Source organism: Engraulis encrasicolus, chromosome 2, assembly GCF_034702125.1.
Source record: "Engraulis encrasicolus isolate BLACKSEA-1 chromosome 2, IST_EnEncr_1.0, whole genome shotgun sequence".
Taxonomy (NCBI): domain Eukaryota; kingdom Metazoa; phylum Chordata; class Actinopteri; order Clupeiformes; family Engraulidae; genus Engraulis; species Engraulis encrasicolus.
In genome coordinates, this window is record NC_085858.1 from 47,990,148 (window position 1) to 48,012,303 (window position 22,156).

The 22,156-nt window shown below is 43.4% G+C and overlaps 1 protein-coding gene across 1 annotated transcript in view; it reads left to right on the forward strand.

Moving 5' to 3' along the window:
- Positions 1-8,168: 8,168 nt before the first annotated feature.
- The window catches only part of LOC134440050 (centriolar coiled-coil protein of 110 kDa-like), a 30,414-nt gene continuing 16,426 nt past the window's right edge, over positions 8,169-22,156 (forward strand). Inside the window, exons 1-7 of the mRNA XM_063189981.1 lie at positions 8,169-8,506; positions 9,342-9,508; positions 10,539-10,667; positions 12,547-13,909; positions 14,375-14,553; positions 14,990-15,122; positions 16,411-16,517. Coding sequence (XP_063046051.1) covers positions 9,359-9,508; positions 10,539-10,667; positions 12,547-13,909; positions 14,375-14,553; positions 14,990-15,122; positions 16,411-16,517 — 2,061 coding nt within the window. The 5' untranslated portion in view covers positions 8,169-8,506; positions 9,342-9,358. The remainder of the gene's footprint in view (positions 8,507-9,341; positions 9,509-10,538; positions 10,668-12,546; positions 13,910-14,374; positions 14,554-14,989; positions 15,123-16,410; positions 16,518-22,156) is intronic.

Here is a 22,156-nt window from a genome sequence, read left to right on the forward strand (position 1 = left end):
GGATGTGACCAATATTTCAAGACAGCCACACCCCTCTAGAAGACTTCAAAATTGTTTATAGTCTTTACAGAGTTTGTTAGATCTCTTTTGTGGCTCATTTTCCCAGAGGAAAACAAAGTTGCCTAATAATTATGCACACTAATTTTGCCCTGATATAGGGTATTGGGCTCCTTCGATCACACTGTCTCTTATTATACCAATATGCATGACCTGGAATGCTTAAATCCAATAGGTGTTCATGTCCATAAAGGGTGGTGGCGGACAATATGCATAAAATGGACGATATTGTCAAAAAACTTGTTTGCCTAATAATTCTGCACACAGTGTAGGCCTATGTCAAACTGTCACGTCAACCCAGAGAACATTCACAACACATTCACAACATTCACTGCTATCCCAGTTCCAGCGCGTCCAAACCTGTAGGGGGAAGATAAACCACCAAAGATCCTCTGAACTTCTTGCCAGAGCACAGGGACGTCCAGAGCACAGGGACGTCCAGAGCACAGGGACGCCATCTTAGCTGCAAAAGGGAAATGTGTGTGAACAGAGGAGGAACAAAGAAAAGTTTGTGAAGACATACCACACAGCTTAAAGCACAGGAAAACTCTCAGTTCACGGTCAATATGCAATTGCTACACATGATGAAAAGTGAACTGCAGAGTGCATTGGTGTCTGCATGCACATGCAGATGTTGATGGTAAACTGAATGAGTATATTTACAACATTCACTGCTATCCCAGTTCCAACACCTCCAAACCTGTTGGGGGGGGGGGGGGGGGGTGGATAATGCATTTGCATTGCATTTAGTTCCATTAGAAGTATTTACTTAGTTCTAGGAGGTGGCCGTAGAACACAGAAAATGTGGTAAAGGTAATGTAATTTGTTTGTACTTAATCTTTGTTTGGTATGTGATGGTTCTGTGTTAGTTTCCAACGAACAGAAGTTTACTGTTAAGAAACATTTTAATCTACGCGAATCTCATCACCAACCGACTTCCTGGTCCCCGGTTTGCGCAACTCTTATTAGACGGCTCTGCCCTGAACTGGTTGGCCAAAAGTTCACTCACGTGTGTGTAGGCTTATTGTACCACACCCCTACACAAGTTTGCACTGCACCACACTCCTCCTCCCCACCTGTCCCCCCACAACTCACACATGGTGTGCTAGTGGATTAAACTGGTGTGAGCTCATCGTCTCATGCACATATGTGGTCGACATAGTTCTCGCTCTCATGCTTTGTCAACATCGATCGACTGCAACAAGGTAGATTAAGCCTAATGCTACGAATCAAGTGCATGGCACTGGGTAGACTCACAGAATTTTCAAGAAAGACCAGATTGGTCAGTCATTGGTCTCACGGTCCAGGGACATACGAGGTGATTTTGGTTGCAGTTTCACCCTCTTTTCATGTGGGGCGCGCAATTTTTGGAGACCGAAATGAATGGAGACCCGTTCAGAACCGACATCCTCGCTGAATGCATACGCATTGTTGACTCAAACACACTCAAACTCCACTTTTCCGGGTGGTACTGCACCCTAGGCGCCAATGAAGGAATGCTGACTCCATTCAGAATGAATGGGCTGCGCTCTCTCGACAGCGGCCCCCATGTTGTTAAACTACTGACTGGACTGAGGGCATCATCAGGAATGCCCTGTGGTACCCATTGCATATCTGAAGTTATCGTGACAATCCGTTTTCTTCTTTCAGAAAAAACACCGGGCTAGTTTCTGTACAAACTAGAATGGGCACTCGGTAGAGCGCAAACCTTCGCCTACGCCACTTAATTTTTTCTGGCCATCTTCAGAGTGTGGGGCGTAACATTCTCAAAATTTTGGTGCTAGTTTCATTGAAATTGGACCGGAATATCGTAATATTATATATTTGGCCCAGTCTTGACCTCTTATTCAATTCCGCATGCACACGTTGTTCTGGCATATAGTGCTTGGCAAAGAAAAACTTTTTGACCTTTTCGTGACCTTGACCTTGACCTTTGACCCAATCACTCCCAAATAGTAATCGATTGTTCCTTGGGTCATGACCAATCATCCCAGTAAATGTCATAAAAATCGGCTGAATTTACGTTTTTGACCTTTTCGTGACCTTTGACCTTTGACCCAATCACTCCCAAAATGTAATCGATTGTTCCTTGGGTCATGACCAATCATCCCACCAAATTTCATAAAAATCGGCTCAATGTACGTTTTTGACCTTTTCGTGACCTTGACCTTGACCTTTGACCTTTGACCCAATCACTCCCAAAAAGTAATCGAGTGTTCCTTGGGTCATGACCAATCATCCCACCAAATTTCATAAAAATCGGCTCAATGTACGTTTTTGACCTTTTCGTGACCTTGACCTTTGACCTTTGACCCAATCACTCCCAAAAAGTAATCGAGTGTTCCTTGGGTCATGACCAATCATCCCACTAAATTTCATAAATATCGGCTCAGTTCTGTCTGAGTTATACGAAGTACAAACAAACATTTTGACCTTGACCTTTGACCTTTGACCCAATCACTCCCAAAAACTAATCGATTGTTCCTTGGGTCATGACCAATCATCCCACCAAATTTCATAAAAATCGGCTCAGTTCTGTCTGAGTTATACGAAGTACATACAAACATATTAACAAATAAATAAATACACAGCGGTCAAAACATAACCTTCGCCGACTTTGTCTTGGCGAAGGTAATGAACGGTGACTGCTCCAACGACGCCAAATTACGTCATATCTGTTTACAAACAGTAAACGGGTCCATTGACCCGTTCGGAGTCGACGTCCTCATGAATGCGTGCGCATCGTTGAGTCAAACACACCAGAGATGTTTTAAGGATATTACGAAAGACTCCACTCTTCTGGGTGGTACTGCACTCTAGGGGGAGTGCAGACTCCATTCAGAAAGGATGGGCTGCGCTCTCTCAACAGCGGCCACTAGGTGAACTGCAGGCATGGGTAAAATAGGGAGTGATGAGGCTGTATGTAATACTGGCTGACAGTGCAGACACTAAAGACAGAAAAACTGCCGTTCTGAAGCGTTTACGTTGATAAAAATAAAAAGAGATTCCGAAAAGTACACTTGTTATGCTATTTTGAGAGGGAAGAGGCTGTTCCAGAAGCATAGGAGATGTTTGTTGTTACAAGACATTTAACTACTGACTGGACTGATGACATTGCTAGGAATGCTCGTGTCTGTGGTGCCCGCTGCATTTCTGAAGTTAGCGTGACCATCCGTTATCTTATATCAGAAAAAATACCTGTCGAGTCTCTGTACAAGTAAACGGTGCATGGTCGAGTTTGACGCAACGGTGCACACGCAGCCAAATTACGTCATATCTGTTTACAAACTCTAAACGGGTCAATTGGGCCCAATTTACTTTGGTCTCTGCCGATGCCCCCAGTGGAATTCTAGTGGAACTGCAGCCAAAAAGTTGGTACAATGGAGCATAATGCCCCGTGTACATCGAAGGCGAACTAAGTGACCTCTGCGGCGGAAGTAATTGTTTCTCTATGGAGGGAAGGCGAATAAAGCTACCAGAGCGAATTCGCCAGGAGCGAAGCTTCTTGAGCGACCAGGGCGAATTTTGACGATTAAACTCAAGCTAATCTTAAGCGAATTCGCTATGATGCAGTTCGGCAAAAAATAATTGGAACGTTCATATCGAGGAATGTCCCAGGCTGTCAAGACAGAGCCGTTATGTGATTAGCTGAATCAAACATGTCAGTGCAGCGTCCAGAGCGAATAAAACGAATTCATGGTGAAACTTCTTCAACCACCCCAGCTACCTGGGTCGCGTTGGTAGCGCTTGATGTACACGGGGCATAATAGTACGTGGCAAGGCTGTTCTAAAAGGGCTGTGGTAGATATTGAAGTATGCTTGACTTTGGAACAGTATTGGGAGGGAAAGTAATCTCATCGCCCCCTGCTGGCAGCGTTCCAACCCCCTGCATCAAATGAATGTTTTTTTTTTGTTGAAAAATGACATCTCGGCCCTGACGACGAAGTAGGAGTAGTGGCAGTCATATAATATGCATGTTGGCCCGTTTTATCGAATCAGGTGGTAAAATGTTCGGTTTTTAACTGATCTGAACTGATTTTAATATTCTTTAAAAAGCTAATACAGAACTACACTGACTCGCATGTGTGACGTGTTTACTCCATGTAATTAGCATAGCCAAATTAGCATAGCCAAACACTAGCCAGAGAGGTGGTTACTCGTCTCCACAGAAGCCATCATATCTACTACCAAAGCAAACTAATCAAGTGTATATATGTATAATAAGAAGACAATATGGAACTCACAGGATTACAAGAATGTGAAGAAACGCGAAGAACTTGCGTTCATTTGCGTTCATTTGTTTCTCTGTGTTGTCAACGAGGCGTGTAGCACAGCATGCTGGGAGCTGTAGTCCGTTTCCGACCAGATTGGCACAATTTCTATCTTTCTTATCAAAGGGCAAAAAATGACTCGAGATTTTCACAATTAGTAGTTCATCCCATTGTGTAAGCTGAAAAATGGTGTTCAAGTTCCTCGTCATATCTTAGTGGGATTTAAAAAAAAGACTTGTCTATGGGAGTTTCAATAGGATCGCCCTGGTGTTTGGAACGTAACCGCTAGGATCGCTGTTTTCCACTTTCCCTCCCGAGCCGCGATGACGTGGAATCCCTGAAAAGGCATTACTGTAGTGGAAATTGTTCCTATTTTCCTAAATTATCAGACTGTAGACCAAAAATCTATGTTGAAGAGGTTAAGTTTATTTGACTCTTGTAACAGTTACACTGAAGTACACGCTGGGGCCCTTTGGCTGAAGTGCTACTCGCAATCCCACCCCCACAAACCGGCCGGCTTTGCTCCCTCCTCCTTGTTCTGCAGACAACCCTCCTCAGGCCGCGTTTCCATTTAAATAACCTTCCTTCAGCCGGTTTGGGGCCGGCTTCCGGCCAGACAGGCCACAGATTGGAGCATCCCTTCAGCCAATGGGGTGTCCCTCACACAGACCTCCCATTTCCCCAGGCCAGCCCACTGTTCCCTCCCACTCATCATTACATGTTTATCATAGAGACATTCCTTTCCTAAATATACTATATCACACTAAATATTCAATATGGCTTTGTATAAAATAGAAATCTCCTTCATTACTCACTCTAGCAAGGCTAGAACACTTCACATTGAGAAATACACTATGTGACAACAAAAGAGGAACAAAGAAAAGTTTGTGAAGACTTACCACACAACTTAAAACACAGAATAACCCTCAAGCAATTGGTAAGAAATTGACTTTTAAACTACATAGTGTATGTCAATGTGAACGTACCAAATCAATCCGATGGACTTACTTTTAGCTGCTTAAAAGACTTTTGAAGTTGAGAAAAATGTTTGATGTTGACCATGTGATTTCGGAAGACATTTTTTAGATTTAAATCTTGTTGATTATCCTTTACTCACTGAATTACAACATTTGTTATGAATTGATTTGAACTCAAGTACTATGTTTTCTTTTAGTTCTGTTCAAGGTTTTCAACCTTATCACATTCCAAAAATACACAAAAAAGGGAAGATTTGAGTAGTTCCCTTGCATGCTTGCAATGACCAGACCCTTTTAAAGTTGGGAAAAAACTGAGTAAACCCAACATAACTTGACACGAACAAATGGCTTAGGATGGCCAAACAAGAAATACAAGTTGATGTAACATGATAATGAGTGACGCCAGTGCTTTCCATTGTTCTCTTGACAGGTGACGTATAGGGCAACAGAGACACTCAAATGTTTTAGACTGAAGCAGTCCAGTTGAGTCGTCTAACACATGTAGCCTACAGAACAGCCAAGCAGATAAGAGAAAATGTTTTGGACCTATGCCATTCTGATTTCTTCGCTGTCTTTAATTCATCTCTCCACTGCACGAATCCATGGAGTTGACCAGTGTAAGTAGTCTGAGCATTGATTTGCTGGTTAGTTTTCCATTGTGGCAGATGTTTAAGTGGTTCAGAGTGTAAGCAACATTTTCATACAACTTAACATGTTGCACTTTTCTACAGCCACATATTGTGAAACCTGCCTAGAGACAGCTAAAGGTGAGTCAAAATTCAAATGCAAATCAATAAAATTATATTGATAGCTTAACAAAATGATCATTAAATATTGATTCATTATTAAATAATGATTTTTAAAATCCTTTTCTCTACAAGAAATCAAGAGTCTCATGGAGACGGCCTCTTCAGAGTCCAACTTTATTGAACATGTCCTGAGTGGAGCTATCTGTCAAAAATATCACAAGAAGGACAAGAGGACATCATGCAATGATCTCTTTGGTGAGCTGATGGTTTATCAAAAGATTGTATTATATTAAAGGACCACTTCTGCCAATTTCAATATGCTGTTGTATTGCTCACGCTACTTGTCAGTACCTGCTGATGCTGCATTTTTGGGCTCAGCCCTTTCCGAGATCTGAGCTATTCTAATGGGGGCAGATTTTGTTCACATTTTAAAAAAAAAATGTACATGCATACCTACTCCAAATATTTTCCCAAAAGGTATTGCTAGTTGTCTGCTAGTTGTCTGCTGATATTGCATAACCTTTTGGATGTTTTTGGGAATAAATCAAGATGGTTTAAAAAAAAAAATGTAAACAAACACCTGCCCCCATTACAATGACCAGGATCTCGGAAAAGGCTGAAGAAAAAAAAATCTCATGTAATGACAAGTCCAGGGTAGTGTGAGCATAACAACTGCATGCTGAAGTTATCCTTTAACAGGACATGTTGTTGTCCACTATTACACTATGAAACTTCCTGTTTTCTGCTTTAAGAAAACAACTACGACAAGCTGCGGGCAGAAATGCTGAGAGGAAATGCAGAACAGTTGGAGATGCGCCTGTGTTTTGAGATTTCTTTGGCCTGCGTGGGAATTAAGCGGCCACAGGTAGACTATACATAGCCCTCATCGCATGGCATAATCTATTGCAATTCTGCTGTTTCTCATTCAAAACTCTTTGTTGACAGACGGGTGCAAAACAGACCTTCGAAGAAGATGACATCAGAGCCTTACTACATGCAAACAAAGACAGGCTGCGCATTGCTAAGCCATTGGCTGACATAAGTCACAAAGATGAGCTGTGAACTCTGAGGTTTATTGGAATAACTGGGACATACATGTGCCTACACAGGTTCCCTGCCATCTCTTGGTCACTGTTAGTTGTAATGTTTCAAGTGAATGGACCAACCGGCCAGCCTGTAGGCTATATTTCTTTTTATTATCTATGCAATAAATGAAATCAGCTTTTAGTCTATATTTTGTCTCTTGTATACTTTCGATATATATGAGAAACACATTAGGCCAAAGTGGTTGGGCTAAACTTAGACTATTTGAAATTATTTAGATAATTCATATTTTTTCTTGTTTTGTTTTAACATTTGTCATTTCCATCACACCACAACCATTGTGTTGTACAAGTAAAATTACGTAACCAATGAATTGAAGCTAGCTGTATAAACCTATGTTTTAAAACCTCAAAATGTCATTGTGACTGTTATTTTTAGTATTTTTACTCAAAAAATGTTTGTTGTGATGGAAATGATATTGTGGTGGTAATGTCATTGTGTGGTGGAAATGGACATTGTTGGACACACAAAACTGCAAAAGATTTAACATCAGTCTTAACATACGAAAATAACAGTATTAATAGCCTAAACAGCAGTGAGATAGTAGGCTAGACAAATCAGTGCTAATAATTATATAGCCATAAATCAGCATACATTTCATTTCCACCACACCACTGTCCTGTCCACCATAATGTGGTGGAAATTGTATTAATTAGCTTGAGTGATTATGATCTTAATTGATATTTGGTGGTTGCATAGGCTACAAAACTGCACTTATTAAACTAAAAATATAGTGGCATATATAGCCTACTGTATATTGAAGAACCCTGATGATATATGTTTGGAAGTGACATGCAATTAATGTATGAATTGAAAACTGCATATTTGACTTGACATTTCTTCAATAACTGGACCCACCAGCCATTTATTCAGACACTGTGTGTGGCCCACAGACATACAGGTCTGTGCTGTGGCCCCCCTTTTAATAGCCTACATGGGGCCCTGGTGACTCAGTCACACTTTACCAAAGTTCTTCCATGATAAAATATCTGATTTTACCCCCCTGAACGACACCCCTGGCCCGGGCCCTGGACCGAAAAGATACCTTCTGTAAAAAAAAATGTGCTGCAGTGAACACATGAGACACCACCGTAGGCCAAACAGGAGCACACAGACTACTCGCGCTGACGTGACGCGACCAATGTGGGAGGCGCTGTTGTCGCCATAGGAAACCGAGAGAGCAGCAACATTTTTAGCGGACCCATACCAGGAATTAGGTGGGTCTGCTGTTTGAGGAACTGGGACATTGTAATATATAGAAAAATGTTACATCTGCTGCTCCAGACAGTATAATCATGGCGATTGCGAAACGCTTATGGATGGACACAAACGAGAATCCCCAATGAAGGTAAAGCAAGAGACTGATGCAAAATAAACAGAACACATCAGGATTTCGCGCCAGCAACTGCTCACCAGCGCGAAACTGAAATTTAATCCAAACACCATTGTTTGCTATGTATTACATGCAATTAAGTTAAGTAAATGTGTCATTGGTGCGTCTGCACTGTTCGCCTGTCAAATTTCATTCATGAAGGCACGTCATTTAGCCGCGTTCGCTAGTTTCACTCGGCCAACATTGTAACAGCGTTAACGTTACACCCAAATACTACTGCTCTTGAAATTCTTTGTTGTCCACTGTCCTAACGTTTCGGGACGCCAGTGTACGTATAATAACATTTACACAGTCCATGGTTAACGACATTATATTACAACAAACTCGTTCCACCCTCTCCCGAAAGACAAAGCAAATGCCGTTACAGATGTTGTGCCTCGCTTTAGCTAATACGCTAGTCTGTTAGCAGCAGGATGTTGCATGGATGACGCTGTCCTGTCATGTCAGTGAGGCAGTGGGTCACTCTTCGCACACGCGACGGGATTATGATTTGCAATGGCTATTCGGACACTAAACGATTTGGTATTATTAGCAGTGCTAGAGCTAGTTCACTACTCTCTGTATAAAAAACCAGTAGCCATATACTCCTTGAGCTGTTAGGAATGCATGTTCTAGAGATAGCCGTACTATTTCCACTTCAGAGTCGCCCAGTACGTCTGTAATCCAGCCTTGATGGGGGCCCACGGCACGCACGCCATGGATGAAAAACTATTCGGATTTAGAAAATGGTCTCTAATACATGCATTGTATGAAAAATCTAAATGTGTCTCCTATTTCATTAATGTATTAGGTGGCAGCGTTTGAGAAATGGAGAACTACGAGGAGTTCTGCGCGCGAAGCCTTGCCAGGCTGCAGCTGCTGGAAGAAAAAGAAGAAACTATGCGCTGCCCGCCACCTGGCCAGTGGCACCAGCCCTCCCTCATCCGTATCCGCGGCAGACCTATACTCTCACCCCTGGTATGTAGACTAGGCCTAATGTGCGGGAAGTAGAGGATCATCCAGACTGTGGTTTCTGCAGTCATAATGGAGACATAGGCTGTAGATAAAGATTTACAGGTCATGCACGCACAGGCCGTTTAGGCCTATAGATATCAACACTCAAGTCTGTTGCATAGGAACGGAAATATGAACCAAATGACTCGCAGGAGGAGACACTCTCTGACCTTCCTGAGAACAGTGCATTAAACTGTCATCCTTGTGCGCTGCACTCGATGTATTGATCACATGTCACAGTGGAATCTTTGATCCAGAATTAATCAAAATTGAGAGGGTTGACTTCCACCAGACAAGACCTGAGCAAAACACAAGCAATACCACCAAAGTCTCCATCATAGTGTTTTCGGTAGACTAGTCTAGCGCAGTTGCAGCTAGGGCATGGCTACTGATTAGGATTCCATTACTGCTGTGTAGGGGAAAAAAACATTGATCTGCATGAACAGCTGGACTACGTCTGGTCATGTGGGACTGCTGTGTCCTGCTGATTGTGGTGTGTGATGCTGTAGGGCTGCACCTTGCATCAAAACTGTTTATTTATTTCTGTGCATGCATCTACACACACACACACACACACACACACACACACACACACACACACACACACACACACACACACACACACACACACACACACACACACACACACAGTTTTGATGCAAGATGTGCCCCTTCCTGTTTGAATTTAAGTCTTTCATTTGGGCCAGCATCCTCAAAAGTAATGTTTTAAAAAATCAGAGTGAAGCCTGCTACCTGGCATAATTGACTTATGCTGTTGGGCTGGCCGTAGCCTGATGAATCTTCTGTGGACAATAAAAGTTCATCTTTTTTTAATGTGTGTGTCTGTTTGGCTGTTTGGGGTGGGGGTTCTCTTACTGCTGCTGATAATTGTGTGTGTGTGTGTGTGTGTGTGTGTGTGTGTGTGTGTGTGTGTGTGTGTGTGTGTGTGTGTGTGTGTGTGTGTGTGTGTGTGTGTGTGTGTGTGTGTGATTAGCTGAATGAGGAGGCGAGGAGGGAGATGTGTGTGTACAGGGAGAGGGCCGTGGAGAGAGCTGCAGAGAGAGAGGTCCAGCGCAGGAGCAGACTGATCACACAGGTGCAGAGCATCCTGGACAGCGCACAGGTCAGCCCTCATACATTCTTACACACACACACACACACACATACACTTAAAAATTGTTCCACAAATCCCTTAATGCTACATTACATTTGGTAAGCTTTTAGACTAACGTGACTCAAGTGGACATGTTAAGGTGTTGCTCAACACATTTGTACACACATTTATGCACTCCTTCAGACGAACATACCAAACATTTGACTCATTTGACAAGCACACACCCACACTCACAGATAGTGCGACAATGAGTAACTAACTGGACAATGGTGCTGGTAGCTTTTGATGTAACATTCAGATTTGATTCATGTTCAGTGTTTCCCATACATTGAGGAAACTATGGCGGGCCGCCATAGTTTCCGAAAATGTAAAAAAAAAAAAAAAAAAAAAATTTTTTTTTTTTTTACGATTTCCGTTTTTGTTAAAAATGATTTGAATTACGATTTCCTTCGCATTTTCCTCCTGGAGTAAATACATCCTATAGAGAAAACTACAAGTGTTTGAAAGACAGAGGGATCAAAAGCCTAGTCAAGTTGTTGTAGTTAACTTGGGTTTGGGAGCAATAAAAAAAACCTTCAGAGAAGGGACAGTTGGGATGAGTTTACTAACACTCCCCAGGCTTTACAGTTGTAATGAGTTAGGTGACAGGCCTTCATTGACACGGCAGAGGAGACATTGAGCTGTATATAGAAATGAATGTGAATATAGACATAAATGTGTAATATGTTGTTCAGCCCTTTCAATGGGAGGAATTTTGAAAAACTGGCCCTGTGACCAGCACCCCTCATGTAGAATGTGTACGCCTGTGTGTGTGTGTGGGGAAAAGGCATAATCTACCCTCTTAGACCCTTTTTGTCTATGTGTTAACAATTTCACAGTACTCTTAAATTCTTATCTCTGCTCCTATTTTGTTTTATTATTTTTTTCATTACATAGACCCCTGCATGAGGGACGAATGAAACTGTGTTGTAAACAGAAATTATTCACTGTACTGCATTTTTAAAAAAAATATATAAATGTACTACACCCCCACCCCCACCCCCCCGGAAAAAAAATCCCGGCTGCCCCCATAGTTTCCAAAATTTCTGTGGGAAACACTGATGTTCTTGAAGAATGAATGTTCAGCAACTTAAAAATAGTGACTTAATACTTAAAAACTTCCTATTCTGCCATGCCAATGAATTAAATTGAAAGAATTGTGTCATTTTTGATTAAAGGGTCACAATGTAGGATGGTTGCATCTGGGGTTCTCTGACAGCGGACAGAGAGTCATGGTTCACTTACTAATGACTCAAATAAGCATCGGCTGACGGGGGACAGTGATTAATTAAACTTTTAATCCTACCTAGAGCACCTTTAATTATTATAGATTAAAAGAATTGCATGATGAATTTTGTTGGCTGCTAGATTACAGTATATTATATCATTTATTTTTTATCGGTGATGTATGTAATACTACTTCTTTGTGTGGCAGCCTTTGTCACCTGTCTGTTAATGTATGCGTGTGTCAATGGCTGAATATGAGCCATAACTGTGTCAAGAAAATCACATGTCCAACTATACATTATCAGATGCCGAATTAAACAGATTAAAAAGACCAACTCTGTTGAAATGACATTCCTCCGATCTTTGTGTGAATTTGGGGCGCTGTAAAGCCATTTAGGAAACTATAGGACTGAAAGACATTGTGAAAAATACCTGAGGATGTGTCTAAAATTAAGGGTACCTGTGTCAGATGATGACAACTTTGACATTTGGCACATTTTTCAGTCCTCAAAGTATCGTACAACTGTCTTAAGATTTATTGAATTTAGTTTCAGAAAACGTGACACATTTATTTTCCTGTGGACACATTCTGACTGCCAATGACTGCCTGGTCTCTTTGCAGAAATGTAGCACACATCACCAATCCGAAGCCGCTGCTTATGCACGTGCTGAAGAAGACCACAGCCCTGACACGGACACCGAGCGGCACATGGGCTCTCCAGAGCCGGACAGCCTACTGGAGGGACGGCCAGACGGGCCAGACACGGACACCACATGGCAGACAGAGCCCTGCTCTCCTCCCCTGCAGCTGGAGGAGGTGGAGCTGGAGCTGGAGCTAGAGGTGGAGGAGGAAGAGAAGAAGAACGAGGGGAACAATGGTGAAGAGGAGGAGGAGGAAGAGGAAGAGGAGATGAGTCTACAGAGCCTGCTGCGGAGGTCACGGCAGTACATGGAGCGGGAGCAGGGGCGCGCAGGGTTAAAGGGTAGCTGCGGCCGTGCCAACGTGGTCCGCTCGCCCACACCGCTGGTTGCCGCGACAACAGGGACTGGGACAAGGGCTGCGCTGGGGAACGAGAGCCTGTCCGACAAGGAGAACGAGAACGGCAGTCTGGTGCCAGGGGCGACAACACAGACTGCCCAAGGCCCCGCGTCGGCCGTCAGGAGCCCCGTGCAGCAGGAGCAGGCTGTGCGCCACAGTCCAACCGGCACGGGGCCGCGCTGCGCCCGCTCCCCTGATGGCGTGCCGGGACGTGGGCCCTCCCCCTCCCCCGCCCTGCCCGGCAGGTTCGTCCAGCCGGAACCCACGCCGAGCCTGAGCCCCATCCCGCGGCCTCACCGTGGCCGGCCCAGACCCGTCTCCACGGGGGACATCCTCTTCTCGCTGCCCGTGGAGGCTGGTATGGGCCGGCCCAGGGAGTTCGCCGGAGCCTCCTGGCTCACTATGGACCAGAGGTCGCCCGATCACCACCACCACCACCACGGCACCTCCAGTGCCAACTCTCTTGCCAGCAGCCGGCGTGCCAGTGCCAGTGCCAGCCATGAGAACGGAGGAGGGGTGACCGGTGCTGCCAGCGTCTGTGCTGCCAGTTTTGTAATGGGTGCCAGCGGCTCGAGTCTGCCCGGCGGCGTGGAGGGATTCCGCAGGAGGTCCCACACGCTGGACAGCCAGTCGGGTGGCCGCCCAGTGGACCGCAGTCAGGAGAGGCTGCCGCGCTTCATGGCGGGAGTGGCCCAGGTGCAGATCTCCACCCGCAGGTCTCCGCCTGCCCCTGGCCCCGGCCCTGGCTCCTGCCCTGGGTCCGTGCCCTCGCCTTACTTGCTGTACGGGCAGGAGAGCCCCGTGCCCGCCCTGCTGCGCTCTCACGCCACCCCTGACCCCGTGACCGCGTCCTGCCAGGTCAGGCGCCGGCTGCACAGTGACAGCGACCACGAGGGCAGGCTCACCCCCGGCCTCCTCGGTACGCCTGGGGAGGGCAAACACACAGGTGAGTGTTTACTTTGTAATTGCCCCCTTTTTACCCATTAGATAACTTTCTGTTAAACTGTTGTTACGCAGAAAGTACACAGTAATTACTGTACAGTAAACTAATGTAAAGCGTTACCGATAGTTTAATAGATTGTTACTAGTATTCCTTATTTGCAAATTTGGTAACAATCCAGCAGTGAGTAGTGGAGTTGCTGACACATCAGCCAGGCGGAAAAACACTTGAACAGGCCAGGCAGGGTCATTGCCATACTTCACCGTAGGGCTGCACGATTATGGAAAAAATCATAATCACGATTATTGATTTTTTTGCAGATATTTTTGAAAATTATAATAATAAAATATAACCAAGAATGAATTATATACAGGATGAGCAAAATATAATGAATTGTAATCATTATGTATAGGCAATAGCATGAAACTTAGGTGGACAGCCTGTCGGTATGTTTGTGCTTGTGTGTTTCAGACTCGGTGGATGCAGTCCAGTGGCGTGTTCATGCTCTCGAAGAGGAGCATGCGTTCCAACTGTCTCAGCTTCTGGCCGAGCAGGAGAGGGAGCAACAGTGCCTCCGCGAGGTCAGAGGCCTAAACTGCACCCAACCACTGCATGCAGAGGAGCTACACTACTCTTACAGACGTTCTGAAGTATGACTGCTAAAAACAGCTAAACTTTGGGGCTTGAAACAATTTTTTTTGTCCTTCTGGTCGTTCTGTGTAAAATACAATGCTGGCATACTGCACTTTTGTCAGCACATCACAGAAGCACATTCAAAAGAATATCAAAGTACTGTACATGTACCTGTACAACGATGCATTTGATATAGAACAGCAATTGGACTTTTGTTTTGGAAATCTAACTCAAAGGTAGCCTGTTCCTTGGAAATTCATGTACCTATATCAGAGAAGGTATTTCAGGCAGGGGCACTGTTGCATGTGTGGATGCAGTGGGTGTAATTAATTATACTACAGTATATCACATGTATATTTTACATTACATACAGCATGTTACATATATAACATGTCGTATTTGGGTGTGATTATATTACAGTATATTTTAACATGCCGTATTTGTGCTGGACAGGGGCTGGACAGCACGGAGCGGCGTCTGTCTGGGGTGTCTTTGGAGGGCACAGTGGAGTGGAGGGGTGGCAGGGAGCACTACCCAGCCTCCAGCCCAGCCGAGAGGTCCCCCCCTCAGGGCAGCTACAGCATGGGTAAGACACCACCACCACAGACATTACCATCTCATAAAGAAATACAATACTGCATGCTGTGTTGACCACCCCTTTGTTTTGGAATGAACACTCAGTCAGATTGCCGCCATATTCGTCTAGAATTATACAACCAATGACAAGGCGATACACACATTATCCTGCTGGTGGCAGTAAAATTACATCTGTGAAAAATAGGAAGCCGGACCAAGATGGCAGTGCCCCCGAGGAGGCTAGCCCACGCCAAAATGGTGAACGCACCATCTAGTGTTCCATATCTATCATCATCATCATCACTACTATCACGCGTTTCAATTGCGTTCAAATACACTGAAAATGCCACTCTCTCAGCTGTACATTCATAACAAAGTGAACAAATTGCTGAGGTCAGTGAAGAAACTGTAAAGTCAGATATATTTCGGATTTGCTTAACCTGCTCATAAGCTTCTATTGGAAAGCGACTCTGCTTTATCAATGTGGGCCATTTGCCAGTGTGTACATTCCAATTGGTTTTAATGAACCATGTCATGACTCATTATTTTTGTCGATACATATGTCATTTTTGAAACTGTACAGAAAAATCAACATTAAGGACCAAATTAAAAGTAAAAAATGGTATAGTTCATTATTATAATTAAATTACTGAATTTGCTGTCAAATCTGCTGTTTCACTCTGTCCACCCAATTTTCCTGTCTCTCCAGAGAAATTATGATTTTGATCCTTTTTTTTTGGTACCAACAATGGTCAAGGCCTTTGTGTATAACAAAGGCGACCTATGCTACCGGAGCGAATGAAGTCATTATTTCTCTATGCAGGGTCGACAAATAAAGCAACCAAAGAAAAATCACAGGTAGTGAAGCGACCTGGACGACCAGAGCAAATTTCCGCAATTAAAGTCAAGCTAATATTATGGTAATGAGCTGTGACGTGGTTTGGCTAAAACCCATTGGAATGTTCATACCTCCGAATGTCCCAGGCTGACAAGCCAGAGCCATTATGTGATTGGCTAAATCAAACATTTTAATGTCGCTTCCGGAGCGAATAAAGCAAAGTCATTGAGAAAGGTAGTTTAGGTAATTTCTGGTGTACACACAGCTACTTACTGGCTTAATGGGGACGAGAGAGTTGGTCTTGCGTTGGTCTCGAAGGATTGAGTTCCTTACCAGTCAGAAAAATATGATGGAGTACATTTTCTCTCTAAAATGTCTCTCTCTCTCTCTCTCTCTCTCTCTCTCTCTCTCTCTCTCTCTCTCTCTCTCTCTCTCTGTCTCCTGATCTTTGCGTCTCTAGGTTTCCCCTCTCCTCTAAGTCCTGGTGTAGCTACACCCTCTACTCCGCCTGCCTACCAGTGGGGACCTGCTAGAGTCAGCACTAAGCCCAGGAACAGACTAAGCCAGGTGTGTGTGTGTGTGTGTGTCTGTCTGTCTGTCTGTCTGTCTGTCTGTCTGTCTGTCTGTCTGTCTGTCTGTCTGTCTGTCTGTCTGTCTGTCTGTTGTGCGCGCGTGTGTTAGTGCTAGAGCTGGGCGGTATACCGTTAAAAAAACGTGATCTCGGTTTCACCTACACAAGGTTCTCTTTTTGATGAGAGACGGTTTTTTGTTGTTGTTGTTGTTCATACTAGGCTATGTGCGTGAACTTCATACTTCGTGTCACAGTTCATTTCAACTCTGCTATATAAGTCCACTGTTGCTTTTCTACTAGGAAATGTCAACACAATTTAAGATGTTGATTGAAGCAATACAAATAATTGGTTAATCGCGCTAAAGAAGCTGGTGAGAGTGAAGCATAGCCTAATGAAGGACCCACATGGCATGGATGAATCATGATGAACATTTCAATTAACTTAGCTTACATTTGATCTCACAAAGTTAAATAAAAGGCTATTCTAATAGGCTACAACAGTTCTTAGATTCTTAACTGTATTTAATTACCATCCCAACTGTGTGTGCAGGACTGCTGTTAAAGGATAGTTCCGGCGTAAAATGAAAGTTTCACCATCGCTTTCTCATGCCACATAATGTATCTAATGATGAGCCATTCTGGGCAATGCCGCGCCGTTATGGAGTTAGCTAATTTTAAGCTTTTTGGCGAAAAACGCAGCCAATGCATCACGGCGGGGCCAATTATAGGCCTATTATTTTCTGATGTTTCCCCGCTATAAACAACTTCAAAAACGATACACACTTCATCACAAAGGTCTCGTCAATCAAACCGAGGCACAGAGAAGATCATCGGACCACTGGCCAGTGTTTTCAGAGGTGTCTCACTGTTGCAACTCTCTGACCCGGATGCAGGCTACTCAATCAGGTGGCTAGGTAGGCTAAACATGGTCCGCGGTTCTTACTCCGGCTGCGACCGTAAAATGAAAAGCTGGAACCCCGACCGTTTTCACCGACTGCCACTGTCTAAACCAGCCATATTACGGGAATGGCTAATAGCATCAGAAGTGGACAAAACTGACATAAACACCCGGAGGGATCGCGACTACCGTGTGTGCAGGCAGCAGATTTGAAGAGTTGTATGGAGAGTACCGGTGGCAGATGGACACTCCCAGGTGGTTTTATCACTCCCAGACGTTCGATCAGGTAGGCAGACTACTCTTACAAAGTAATTGCAACACGGTATAATATAACATGGATTCAACTTTGTAATAACACACCACTGGTGGTGTACTTACATCTGTAAGAGCACTTCTAGTACGACTTTATAAAATTCCTCCAGCCCTCCTCCGTTGCGTAATGGTCCATCTGACCTCGCGCGCCCTGGTCAATTACTTCACTAAAACTACTCTAGCATGCTTGACATCAACCACATCGAATGCCTCAGGTCGCACAATTTCACAATTTCACTTGCCATCCCGCGCTAGTTTGTTTTGACAGTTTATTTATCTCCTGTAGTGGGCTACATTTACTGCACCTATGCCTTCCCAAAACAGAGTGCTTGCTGGCAAAGACGCGCGGTGTTGCAACCAGTTTCACAGATTCACAGACACTCAAGATTCATGAGCCAGACACATTTACACATGTTTCTCTCTCTTCAAACATACCTCCATAGCCATGCTCCTTTTTGGTACAGCATTCATCTTTAGACGGTTTCGTTTAGGTGTTCCATCTCCCTTACTCTTCTTGTAGTCATCATCCTCGAAATGCTCCCTCCATACACGGTAGTAGCGATCCCTCAGGGTTTTATGTCAGTTTCGTCCACTTCTAATGCTATTAGCCATTCCCGTAATATGGCTGGTTTAGACAGTGGCAGTCGGTGAAAACGGTCGGGGTTCCAGCTTTTCATTTTACGGTCGCAGCCGGTGTAAGAACCGCGGACCATGTTTAGCCTACCTAGCCACCTGATTGAGTAGCCTGCATCCGGGTCAGAGAGTTGCAACAGTGAGACACCTCTGAAAACACTGGCCAGTGAAAGTGTGTGGTCCGATGATCTCCTCTGTGCCTCGGTTCCATTGACGAGACCTTTGTGATGAAGTGTAGCGTTTTTGAAGTTGTTTATAGCGGGGAAACATCAGAAAATAATAGGCCTATAATTGGCCCCGCCGTGATGCATTGGCTGCGTTTTTCGCCAAAAAGCTTAAAATTAGCTAACTCCATAACGGCGCGGCATTGCCCAGAATGGCTCATCATTAGATACATTATGTGGCATGAGAAAGCGATGGTGAAACTTTCATTTTACGCCGGAACTATCCTTTAAGGCTGCTTATGAGTTTTGTAGAAGAAGGTACCGCACACTCTTGTCCATCGTGCTGCAATTTATTGACAAACAACGTTTCGGCCCGTATGGCCTTTCTCAAGTTTTTACATAAGCAAAGTGAAGACACCCCTTATAAATTGTCCTCTGGTTTGTGATTGGCTGACAGCAGCCGGTTAATCAGTTCAATGACACCTGCCAGACAAGGTGGAATCTCATCTTGATTACATCATGTTTTCATTACAAATTGGCAGTAATGTCAAAAGGACAGGTCATAGATAAGACAATTTATAAAAAAATAAAAGAAAAACAAAAACACATAGTGATACATCAGCCCCTGTGAGTGCAAGAGATCCAAATACCAAGTAAACTATATACATAATTACTAGGGCTGGGCAACGTTAACGCGTTAACGGTGCGTTAACTATTGAGGTCAATATCGCCCGACAATTTTGTTAACGCTATAACGCAGCAGGGGTTTTTTCGTGTTTTTTTTTTTTTTTTTTTGCCTTTCATGACCGTGTGTGGCTTTTATTTTGAAAGCGTCAGCGCGCTTGTTGCTGCTTCCAGTGACTGCTGACAGAGAAGAATGTCTAGAAAAGTAGTCAAAACAAAACAGGCATAGCCTACAGAAGGACGTCTTCTGAATGGACATCTTCGGTACACAGTTCTGGTCTTCCTTGCGCAACTCTCGAGCAGCATGTGGCTCGCCTTTGCAGCTCGCAAGGTTAGTCTATTGTACGGTCAGCATGAAAAGGGTACTGTTGTGCTGGCTGTCTATCAGCTGTCAATAACGCAAAAAAGCGTTACCGCGAAATATTACATTCCTCACGCAACGTTTTGGTATCTATGGCGCTGCGCGTGCATAGTAGGCTGCATCAACATGATAGGCTATGATTTCTCGACATTGGCAACTTCGTCAGCATTTAAGATAGTGTTAGTCAAGTCAACGTTATTGTTTTGAAAGATGTAATTGCTGTCAATGCCACAGACATTCAATTAGTTTCTAGTCGCTGAAACACCTTAAAAATAGCGACAGATAAGAGAGAAGGTGAGAGTCTTTGACAGTGAGAGAAGGCGGGACATATCTCACAGACGCACGCCTATTATGGCAAGCCGTTTTAACATATAGTTTTTTAAGTGACAAGTTTTTTTTTCTTTTTTTTCTTGTAGGCCCATGTAGACCATCCTAATTTGAGTTTATAATTTCTAATATATCAGTTTCAGTAGCCTACAATCTTAAATAGCCCTATTGTAATATTGTATGCAATGATTGGTTTCATTAGTAGGCCTACATTGGATAGGCATATAGCCTACTACATTTAGACTGATAGGTTGGCAAATAGCCTACATTTCCATTGTGGAATATTATATTAGACCTACATAGGTTATCTACACAGTACATGTGCAAATTATTATTAATTATTTTATTTTATTAATTAAAAAAATATTTTTATTTTATATATGATTTATTTTATTTATGATTTATGATTATAATTTTTGGGTTTCGCGCGCTATGCGATTAATCGCGATTAATCACAGAAAGTCATTGAGTTAATGCGATTAAAGATTTTCATGTTTGCCCACCCCTAATAATTACGTGGTGGGAAGGCAAAGTGAGAGCAACACTTGCAATTTTAAGATCAGGCCACTAGAGGCCGTCATGAAAAGTATTGTCTCATCTTGACACCCATCACCAAAGGCCAGATGATCTGCACAATAAGATTGAGTCTACCTAGAGAAAACATTTGAATTCAAATTCCACATTTAGACCAAAAGGAACCAATGTCTTAAGATAATGGATATAATAATTTTCTCTCTGAGATAGTAAACGTTCTAGGTTACCACCCCGTCTAGGCAGAGATACCTTCTCAATCCCTATGTATCTTAGTGCAGAGACCGAATGGCCAGCTTCCACAAAGTGCGCAGCTACTGGATAGTTAAGGTTTTTACAACGAATAGTGCTGTGATGCTCTGCAATGCGTACTTTTAACTCCCTACTAGTTTTTCCAACATATGACTTTCCACATGGGCACGTAATCAGATAAATAACAGATTTTGTGTTACATGTGATAATGCCCTTAATAGGAATACTTTTACCTGTATGAGGGTGTTTAAATGTAGTGCATTTATAAGTATAACTGCATTGCGCGCAGGAGCCACATTTACGGTTACCATCCGGAATAGGGGTTAGAACCGACTTGGAGGGCACAGTCAATGGTGGAAGATCAGAGTTTACTAACCTGTCTCTTAGGTTTTTGCCACGTTTGTAAACTATTCGTGGTGGGTTCTGAAATGCATCACCAAGATTAATATCTGATTTGAGTATGTACCAGTGACGGTTAATAATACTCTTCAGTTGCTCAGAACATTTTGAATAGCATGTAGAAAATATAATGGCGGGTTCTTCTTTTTTCTTTGGCCTGTAACGCAATAGATCCGACCTGTGTCTTTTTATGATTTTGTCGTTTGCAGAGATGATTTGAGATGACTTGTATCCGCGCGCTCGAAACTTGGACTCCATGGTGTTTATGTTGTGTGCGTAATCAGCCTATCTACTGCAGATACGCTTGACTCTGCAGAACTGACTATAGGGGAGGCTGTTTTTAAGTGGAAGAGGATGACAAGAGTCTGCTCTTAAAAGACTGTTGTGTGCTGTCGGTTTAGTAAATAAATCAGTGTAAAGTGTGTCATTTTCCCGTATGATCCACACATCCAAGAAGCTGATACGGGTCGAATCGAAGTCCATTGAAAAAGTTAAACATTCGGTGCAGTTATTAAGATAAGTAAAGAAATCTTTTAAGTCATCAATGCTCCCACGCCACAGGGCCACTACGTCATCTATGTAACGTTTCCAGAGTATTAGATGTGGTGTGAACCTGTTGTTGATGTAGATGTGTTTTTCTTCAAACAACCTCATGTATATATTAGCGAAGGACGGGGCAAAAGGACTGCCCATCGCTACCCCTCGTTTCTGTAAGAACCATCCATCTTGAAACAGGAAATAATTGCATGTCAGGATTAATTTGGCAAATTCCAGTATGCAGTTTGTGGATGGGTTTTGGAAAGTTGCTCGTTTGGAAAGAAAATGTTCTAATGCCTCCAAACCTTCGTCATGGGGTATACAGGTATATAGAGCGTTCACATCAAATGTCACAAGAATAATCTCATCTGCTGGAAGAGGGTTAACAGTGTCAATAACTGACAGTAAATGCCCAGTATCTTTGATAAAAGATGGTGCAGCCTCTGCTAGGGGGCGAATAAAATGATCAACAAAAGTAGACATAGAGGCTGTCAAAGAGTCTAAACCAGCCACGATCGGACGACCAGGGGGGTTTTG